We start from the raw sequence: 9980 nt of genomic DNA on the forward strand, positions 1-9980 counted from the left end.
ATGCGGTATCAATGCAGGGTTGAAACAGTGCCTTATATTGTCTAATAGCCACTCAAAGAGTTTTTGCTAAGAGCTTTATGGCAGTTCAATATGGTAATTTCACCATCAGCCTGAAGCAAAGCTTTTCAGTCGACTGAAAGTTCTGCTGTAACGGAAACATTTGTCTGAATTGAAGCACTTAGAGGAGCTGTGGTGAATTTGGGTAAAGGGACAGCCTCTAGTTAGAAACCATTTACCATTGAGAGCACATCTCTGCCCATTCTGGAACAGCTGAGAGAGCTCAGGCAGGAAAGGTGACTTTGGGGAGTGGCATTTGTCCCAAGAATGTTGAAGCTCTCTAGGAACAAGTTTTACAACTCCTTAGCAACATTACTCACTAAAATCCCAGTGCTGAAAGAGCCATTGCCAAATTAGACTCTTGTTTCAAACCCTCAAAAACTTTCAGAATAATATCAAAGCTGACTAAATGATTTGCATACTTCTTGTCTTGTTAATAGTTTAGCTAAAAATCTTTTCTAGGTGTTAAGAAATACCTTACAGATGCTTGCTTTAGTGTTAAGTTAGTTCTGTTATGTGTAAAGTGATTATAGTTAAGAGATCTCTTCTAGATGTTAAGGTTTATAAAATAGAAAACTTAGATAAGGTTTATAAAGTATACCTATAGAATGTAAGTTTAAATAAGATGTGTAAGGGCTTAAGTGAAATAAGATTTAGTCAAGGTTTATAAAGTAGTCCTATAGAATGTAAGTTTATTATGTAGGCTTAAGTGAGATTTTGGCACAGCTTATAAGTCATAAATTTAGTTTGAGAAATATAGGTTTAGGGTAGCATAAGCTTTAGACATAAAGATATTGTGAAGGTTTATATAGGCTTTAGGTCTAAGGATATGATGAGGGTTTAATAAAGGGATAAGAATAGGTTTTCCCAACCTGGGACATGGAGAGCAGTGTCCATGGTGGACTGTGGTTCCAGAAAACACCAATAATGGCAAGAAGCAGCTCCCAAGACTGCTAGCTTCAGAAAATAGCGGCCAGGTGTCCATGGCTGAGACCCATGGAACATCATAGCTTCCCAAGCAGCAGATGCCAAGAGCCAGCAAAAGAGCAGTACTAGCAGAAAGGATCTGCAGGCTTTTGGCCATGAAGAGAGACTTGCTTGAACCGAAACCTTTTGGTTATGGGACTTCTTGTATTTGGAGCTGTATACAGACTTAAGAGCAGCTGACAAGCCAGGTCCTGATTTTGAGCTCTCAGGGGAACTTTTAGGAATGGTACCAGAACTCTTTTTGAACTTTCGGACTTAAGAAATGAAATAGACAGTAATGATTTCATTACAATGGGACAGTTTGGATTTACTTATGCATATAGATTCTATCAACAGTGATGACTTATGAACTACTTATGGAACTGTTTATGTAAAAAATGGAACTATTAAAAATGAAACTGTTTAAATAGAGAAATTGAGGTTTTCTAAATATGTTTGAGATTTTATTATTTTATTTTGAATTTATTTATTAAATTTAATTTTACATATCAGCCACGGATTCCCTTGTTCTCCCCCCTCCCATCCACTCCCTCCCCTTCCCCCAGCCCACCTCCCATTCCCATCTCCTCCGGGGCAAAGACTCCCCCGAGGACTGAGTTCAACCTGGTAGATTCAGTCCAGGCAGGTCCAGTCCCCTCCTTCCAGTCTGAGCCAAGTGTCCCTGTATAAGCCCCATGTTCCAAACTGCCAGTTCATGCACTGAGGACAGGACCCGGTCCCACTGTCTGGATGCCTCCCAAACAGATCAAGCCAATCAACTGTCTCACCTATTTAGAGGACCTGATCCAGGTGGGGGCTCCTCAGCTATTGGTTCATAGTTCATGTGTTTCCTTTTGTTTGTATACTTGTCCCTGTGCTTTTTCCAACCTTGGTCTCAACAATTCTCACTCAAACAAACCCTCCTCTTTCTCACCAAATGGACTCCTGGAGCTCTACCTGGGGCCTAGCGGTGGATCTCTGCATCCAGATTCCTCCATCCTTGGATGGGGTTTCTGGCATGACTATTAGGGTGTTTGGCCATCCCATCACCAGAGGAGGTCAGTTCCGGCTGTCTCTCGACCATTGCCAGTCATCTATTGTGGGGGTATTTTGTGGATTTCTGTGGGCCTCTCTAGCACTTTGTTTTTCCTTTTCTCATGTGGTTTTCATTTACCATGGTCTCATATTCCTTGTTCTCCCTCTCTGTGAGAGTTAATAGTCCTCAGTATATTTAATTTAAAAAATATTTTAGTGTTACTTGAGTGAATTAAGGTTGAGAGTAGGTTTGTAGGAATTATAATTGTGTAAGGTTGAGAGTATGATTGTAGGAATTACAATTGTGTAACCTATTGATATTGATGCACCATGGTTTTGTGAACTGAAGGAAGAATTTAAGTTTAAGATGTATACATCAGAAGTTTATCCTATGTTTTGTTAGCAAGAAATTCAAGTGGTTCTAGTATGAGTTTGCTTTGAGATGTAAGATTGAGAAAATTGTAACTATGTATAGCAATACTTATATTAGAATTATGGTAATGTGTTAATGTCAATGATGAAGTTAAGGGGGTCTTTTTAATGTGGTTGCATTAAGAGTTTTTTCTTTTAAAATATAAAGAAGAGTGACCTGTTGTAGCCACCAGGTTTCCAAGTGGCTGTACACAGCAAGACTGCATAAGAAGTTGATTGGACCATGGGCCTGAGTATCAGGTGTTTGTAAGGGTCTACACTTGACTGTAACTAACAAGTGGGAGGTCTTTTGCTCCACCTATTGGCATTGTTATAAATAGAACATTAGAATAAAGTTCTAGGCTGATGGATAAGGATCCAGGCCCACTTGGCTTTATCCTGTGTTTTCTCTCCCCTTTTTATTTCTAACTTGGTCTCTTATCCCTCATTCCTCAAGAGTCCCTAGGGAAAATAAATGTGGGGGGTGGTCTGCCACATGAATCATGTAGTCACTGTTCAAAATAAGTATCTTGTACACATGTGTATGCAGCACCAATTCTCTGCTCCCTCTTCCCAAACTCCATGATCATCAGTTTCATTTCTTAACCAGGATCTGGAATGTGGAGACTCCTTGTGCTGATAAAAACCTTCTCAGAAGGACCACTTTACCCTGAACACCAAAATCCAATTGTCCCTAAGACACTGCAAAGGATTTCTCTCATGCCAAATCCCTGGTATCATGGAGACACCAAGCCAGAGTAATTTGTTTTCCCTCATTATCTTGTTGATCACAGTTTTCAAATCTATTCATAATCCTCCCACCACCATTACAACTTACCATGATAGCTTCTACCTCTGTACACAGAAAAAGGTGCACAGTTACAGTCCGATACTCTTTATTTAACACCACAATTAGAGTTAACAAAAAATGTGCATATGTTGGTAGGGTATTCTAACATCAGAGAAAACAGAAAAAGTCAAAGTTGGGAAGACATGAGCCCCGCGCAAAAGCAGAGTGGATGAATTCAGCCACAGCAGATAGTATTGTGTACTGTTACTATATGTGAAACTAAGCATGCAGTACAGATAGAGGAGCAATAATAAAAGTCTAAATGCATTTATAACTTTCCTACTACTACCTTTAAAGATGTAGAACCAATTAGTAAAAGTTTACATGTCATAATTTGGTTATGTTATTTTATGATATTTATTGAGTACATTGCTATTAGTTAATATTTCTTCATCTATTTCAGTAATATATGAACATGGACATAAACATCTCAAATAGCTTAAGTGTTCACTAATCTATTTTATCAATATGTGGACTGAGCAGGAAAATAAAATCCTCAATTCTACTCATTCCTGTTTCTGCATACACACTATGCAAGCAAGTTTGTTCCTGGGATGTTCCTCAAATTATATATTTAAATATTTGGCCACAAGTTTCATTTGTGATGAAATTTGACTAACTTGTTTTCTTAGTCACTGGTGGATCTGTCATATTGAACTGAGTCTGAATATCCACTTGTCACACATCAACTTCCGACATCCTTCTGTGACATTTAACATAGAATTTCTGTCTGGAACAATGTTGCAGTATATCAATTGTGGAGCCCTTTGATGTCCAAATTTTTCAAATGAGGGGCTTTAATACATGTTGCCTAACATTTTTGCAGATCACAAGCCTTATTCTGAAATAATTCTGTACACAGACCTCTCCTTAGTCTATTTTTAGGCATCTTGTGATTGCAGGAAATGTGATTGTCATATATTTTGTTCTCTAAGTTCAGAACTCAGCTACCTCAGGCCAGCCAAACCAAGGGAAATGGCCGAGGCATTGTCTCTGTAGATTTAGACATGAGGGATCAATTAGAAGAAAAAGAGGAACATCTAAGACTTGCTGATCCAAGATGGTGCATATAAAATACAGCATTTGCTATTCTGCCTTTCATCACTCTAACATGTGAGAAATAGAAGTGAAATCTTCCTTAAGTTTCACTCAAACAAATAACTAGTAAATAAAGATAGTCTGAACAAGCAGGGAGACTATTTCAGGAAAGGAAATTAAATTCTTTCTGATTTCATAATCAATAAGATGAATAGTAAATAATTCTTGAAAAATTCTTTCTAGGAATTTTGATTCACAAAAAAAGGGGAGAAGTGAATTTTGGACTGAGGTAGGACTGTTATGCTGGAAGATGACCTTGTGGTGTGTGTGACAGTCTGTGTGAGCAGAGAGGTGTGTTGAAGCCTTTCCAGGAACAACAGACTGTCATCAGGGAACAATCTCATTGTGAATGTACTTTCTTTCACAAATACAAATACAAGACCTCTGGACAAGGTGAGTCCAGTTGACTGGGGAAGTGTTCTGAAAATATGGTTTTCTTGTCATGAGGAATTATGTTCTCCTGAATGGAGAATGTGAATTTTTATAACCAATTAGAAAAGAAAAAAGGAGCTCAAAATGCAAGAGTGTGCTGTTTTTGAAGGTTGTGACCATAAGTAAGTGATTGAATTTTTCTGGTATTGAGATTTCTCAAATGCTAAGATGTGGAATGGGGCAAAGAAATGGGCTTCTTGAGATCCTAATGTATGCTGAATACAGACAGCTCTTTGAGGTTCACGTCCTGGGTTTCCCAGGGAGTTTTAAGTCTAAGCAGAGACTCTGACTGTCAGTTCCCTCTCTGTTCTTGTGCTCTGCAGATTTCTTGCTAACTATATGTGTTCCTGTTGTGTGTGTACACACTTGGAACTTTGACAAAATTAATCTAGCATTTGGCATTTGTAGCACTCCTGTATGATAGGATTCTTCATGACAAAGCTTTAAACAACCATGCTTTTCATGTCTTCTGGAATAACCAAGGGGCACAGTAACATTAGGTCTTCCTTGAACCACTGTAAGATTTTAAACTTAAAATGTAACCAATACTGGTCTTCGCATATCTCTGGTATGTTAAATAATGTCCAGACCAAATAAAGAATTGTCTGGAAATAAATGAAAGAACTTTGGCTCTGACTCAATGTCTGAAATCCTAAACCTTCAAATCCCAGGTATCTGGCTTCCTAAAAATAGCTGTTTTTAAAATTATCTGCCAAAATGATAGTTTCTAACATTGCAAACAAAATAATTACTAATGTAACTGTTCTCAAAGTGTGTTTATGAACCACAGAGAAGTGATATGAGAGTACAAACCTGTACATTCCTTTCATAGAAATCGAACATGTGGGGCTGGAGAGATGGCTCAGTGATTAACAACTCTGTTCTTCCAGCAGGCCTGGGTTCATTTCCCAGCACCTGCAAGGCACCTCACAACTGTCTGTAACTCCAATGTCTGACATCCTCACATAGACATACATTCAGGGAAAACACCGATGCACATATAATGAAAATAAAAAAAAAAAAGAACAACATGTGAAACGTTAGTTTAGTGCAGATTGTCCAAAGCTGGATATTGGAAACACCTCCTGAGAGGAGGGCTGGAATGCTGCTTGCATTACAGGTAAACCCTTGCTTAGGGAAGTAAAAGCAGGTGCCCATAAGGGGTTCCTCTTTATTCACAAGGCATTGTGCAGAAGATTAGATTTTAAATTGATGCTGTCAGCTCTGTCATTATGGTCAAACTATCATCTCTAACGATAATGTTTTATTCATATCAACAGGCTTGAGAACCTGCTGTAAGTATGTGCTGTGCCAGGGAGTAAATATCAATGAATCATCAACCAGGAGCTAATGCCCAGGTAGGCAACCCACTGTCCTAACACACCTAGGAGTCTGTAGTTTTCTAAGATGTGTGACTCTCTTTTCAAATCCAGACAAGTCACCAGATATTCTTACTCTCTCTAACTAGTCTCCTCTACATGGTCCCCACAGCAGCTCCCTTCTGAACAAGAGCATCCGGTATGAGGTTTAGAAAGGTACCTAAGAACGTATCACTCTCACTGTTATGCCAACTTATCCATATAAGAATCCAAGTTTGTGTGTTTTACACAATTGATCTAACCCTTGCCCTCCTTAATTACATTTCTGCTTGTTTTCATCAACTACCTCTTACCCCAGCCCTGTCCCTTGTTCACAGTTTTGTAAGGAATTCCACAAAGACCTATTTATGTAATACCTGTATAAGACTCTAGAAACAGGGAATGTGTTTTGAAGGCATGAGCTTATCATAGTGGTGATGACTTTTATTTATGTTTTATGTTCACCTATCAAGTGATTTATTTTAAGTGTTTATTTTAAGAAGTAGTAAAAGGACACACAATGGTTGTCATATCATTTTCCTCTGTGCCTAGTAGACCTGTGCACCCACCACGTTCCTACCTACATATGCCTCATTGTCAGCATTGCTTGATTAGATACCTACAAAAGTGTATTCCCATATTTCTGTCACAAGATCTTTTCAAATGTATCTGTGCTTACCACAGACACATGAAATGCCAGGTGACTTGTTACTATAGGTGAATAATTGCCACAAACTACTCTTTGCTGTTCTTTACTTTTGGTCCCTGGGATGTGTATAGTATAAGACCAGCTGATGAAGGATGGCCAGAAACGACAATCTTGCAGATGACAGGGTAACAGAAGACACGGGAAACACAAAGCCTGTACTTAATTATGTTAAATAATGGGCACATGTGGAATTACTAGTAAGAAATGTATTAGCTATCTTATTCCTGTTGCCACATCTTTGAATGGAGAACATGGCCAGTAGTAATTGGGAAGGAATATTCATTTAGATTTCAAAATAAGTGCAACAGAATGATGGTGCTGGAGGAAGGACAATTCAGTGCAAGAATTTATTACAAGCAAATTCCTCTTCATTCTCCTGTCCTATTTCATATGGCAATACATTTCACTTTTAGGTTCCTTTTCAAGAAAGTTAAAACAACACGTTTTCATGGAGAAATGGAATCAGAGCTCAAGTGACTTCATTTTGTTAGGGTTGTTTCCAGAAAATCAAACAGGCCTTCTGCTTTTGCTGCTCATCATCTTTGTCTTCTTTCTGGCCTTCTTTGGCAACTCAACAATGATCCACCTCATTCGTGTGGATCCCAGGCTCCACAGCCCCATGTACATTCTCCTCAGTCAGCTCTCTCTCATGGACCTGATGTATATTTCTTCTACTGTTCCCAAGATGGCTTTTAATTTCCTCTCTGGTCAGAAAAGCATTACCTTCCTGGGCTGTGGAGTGCAATCATTCTTTTTCCTGACTATGGCGTGTTCTGAGGGCTTGCTTCTGGCCTCCATGGCCTATGACCGTTTTGTGGCCATCTGCCACCCTCTTCATTATCCCACTCGCATGAGCAAAATGATGTGTCTGAAGATGATCATAGGATCCTGGATACTGGGCTCAATCAACTCTTTAGCCCATACAGTCTATGCTCTTCATATTCCTTACTGCCATTCTCGGTCCATTAACCATTTCTTCTGTGATGTCCCTGCCATGTTGCCCCTGGCCTGTATGGACACTTGGGTTTATGAGTACATGGTATTTGTGAGCACAAGTCTGTTTCTCCTGTGTCCTTTCCTTGGCATCACAGCTTCCTATGGACGGGTCCTTTTTGCTGTCTTCCATATGCGCTCAAAAGAGGGAAAGAAAAAGGCCTTCACTACGTGTTCAACTCACTTAACTGTGGTGACATTTTACTATGCACCCTTTGTCTATACTTACCTTCGACCTAGGAGTCTCCGTTCCCCGACAGAAGATAAGATTCTGGCTGTCTTCTACACTATCCTCACCCCCATGCTCAACCCCATCATCTACAGCCTGAGGAATAAGGAGGTCCTGGGGGCCATGACAAGAGTCTTTGGGACATTCTCTTCCACAAAAACTTGATCATTTCTTCTCTACTCATCTTTCAGTTTCCCTGGAGAATGTCATAGAGCAGTGCTGTCTATTAGAAATGTAATGTGTGCCACACACATGTCATACCTTTCTGGTGATTCATTACTTTCTAAGATTAAATAATACATTCATTACTATATACTATTACAATTTCCACATGTTTATTTAATTTGTAATGCTATAGTCAATAATATAAGCAGTAAATATTAACAACAAATTGCTATACTATTAGCACATGGTGCACATATACTATGAGTACAAAGATACTTCTGTGTGATACTATTTATGCCAAAGTTGACAAGTTATTTCTAAAAAATTGACATCAAATTATTTCTTTGCTCATACAATTTGCTTTCATTCTTCAAAATCTTTTGTGTGTTGCACATTTACAACCTATTAGAGTTGGGACTACATACATTTCAAGTGACCAATACTCCCATGGGAAACTGTGTTAAAATTGGAGCAACAGCTGGGCAGAAGTGGTGCATGCCTTTAATCCTGGCACCAGGAGGCAAAGGTAGGAGAATCTCTGTGAGTTTGAGGCCAGCCTGGGATATAGAGTGAGTTCCAGGAAAGGCCTCAAAGCTACACAGAGAAACACTGTCTGAAAAAAAAAGAATACCCCCCCCAAAATTGGAGTAACATAGAAGTTATGAAATGTTAAAAGAATGTTAAAACTAACCACTAGAAAGTACTACTTCAACCCAGGTAGAATTGTTCTCATAAAAAAAGAACAATGGTTATCAAATTCTTTTTGATTAGGAAGAATGAAGAACTACTATACACACTTGGTCAAAGTTTGAAATAATGCAGTCCTTATAAAAGACAAATATGGAATCTAGCTATCCTCCTAATGTGCCTAAATTTAAAGAGAACAAATTCAAAGTTTTTAAGAGTTGTATACCCCCACACTTATTCCAGTTCTGTTCTTGTTTACTAGAATAAGTCCTGGTGTGCTGTGCCATAGTGAGATAAATATAGTTAAACATATTGTCACATATCTCAAAGGAGAGAATGTTGAAGATATATATCCTATGAAAGTAGAAAGATTCAGGTGATGTTGGCTAATTACCCTAATTCTACCATCATACAATGTATACATGTATGAAATATACATTATAATCATAAGTAAATACAAGTTTATCTCCACTTAAAACAGTTTTATCATATTGATGTGGTATTTTAGATTGTACTAAATATTGGTGGGATGAGAAGAAATAAAAATGAGAGTATATACTTGATGATTTGGAGAATTCGCATTTGTTCCTTTTATTTGTACCATGATCCTTTGGACTATAATTTACATATGTAGGCCATCTTACCTTTTTTCCCAGATGCATCAAATATCCATGGCCTCTTCTATAATTATAAATATATGTATAATTTCTGATATGTACATGTGTTTCAGACTGATTAATTGTGGCTGGATAACCTATGCATGGTTTGTCACTGGAAAAAAACATTGTCCCTCTCCCAATAGCCATTTCTTCTCTCTAGCTCTTCATCTCAGGATGGAGCCTTGTGAAATTTCATACATCATGTTGCTATGTCAGTTGGTTTGGTTACTATATAATTATCTTTAGGAAATCATGTTTTTGAGATTTCATGGATTGATCATTCTTCTTCTGTCCAGAAGATGCTATTTTTCATCACTTCTGGTCTTCTGGC

The 9980-nt window shown here is 38.3% G+C and overlaps 1 protein-coding gene across 1 annotated transcript; it reads left to right on the forward strand.

Annotated features, from left to right (window-relative positions):
* The first annotated feature begins 4419 nt into the window (after positions 1-4419).
* LOC102923805 (olfactory receptor 2L13-like) lies at positions 4420-9701 on the forward strand. Its single transcript, XM_006997997.3, has 3 exons — positions 4420-4810; positions 6130-6207; positions 7330-9701. The coding sequence occupies exon 3, from the start codon at positions 7365-7367 to the stop codon at positions 8301-8303; it is 939 nt and encodes a 312-aa protein (XP_006998059.1). The 5' UTR covers positions 4420-4810; positions 6130-6207; positions 7330-7364; the 3' UTR covers positions 8304-9701.
* The last annotated feature ends 279 nt before the right edge of the window (positions 9702-9980 follow it).

Source organism: Peromyscus maniculatus, chromosome 12 (assembly GCF_049852395.1).
Source record: "Peromyscus maniculatus bairdii isolate BWxNUB_F1_BW_parent chromosome 12, HU_Pman_BW_mat_3.1, whole genome shotgun sequence".
Taxonomy (NCBI): domain Eukaryota; kingdom Metazoa; phylum Chordata; class Mammalia; order Rodentia; family Cricetidae; genus Peromyscus; species Peromyscus maniculatus.

Excerpts from the sequence above, each read along its gene's own strand:
- LOC102923805 (XM_006997997.3), top strand. The coding sequence starts at position 7,365 with ATGGAGAAATGGAATCAGAGCTCAAGTGACTTCATTTTGTTAGGGTTG.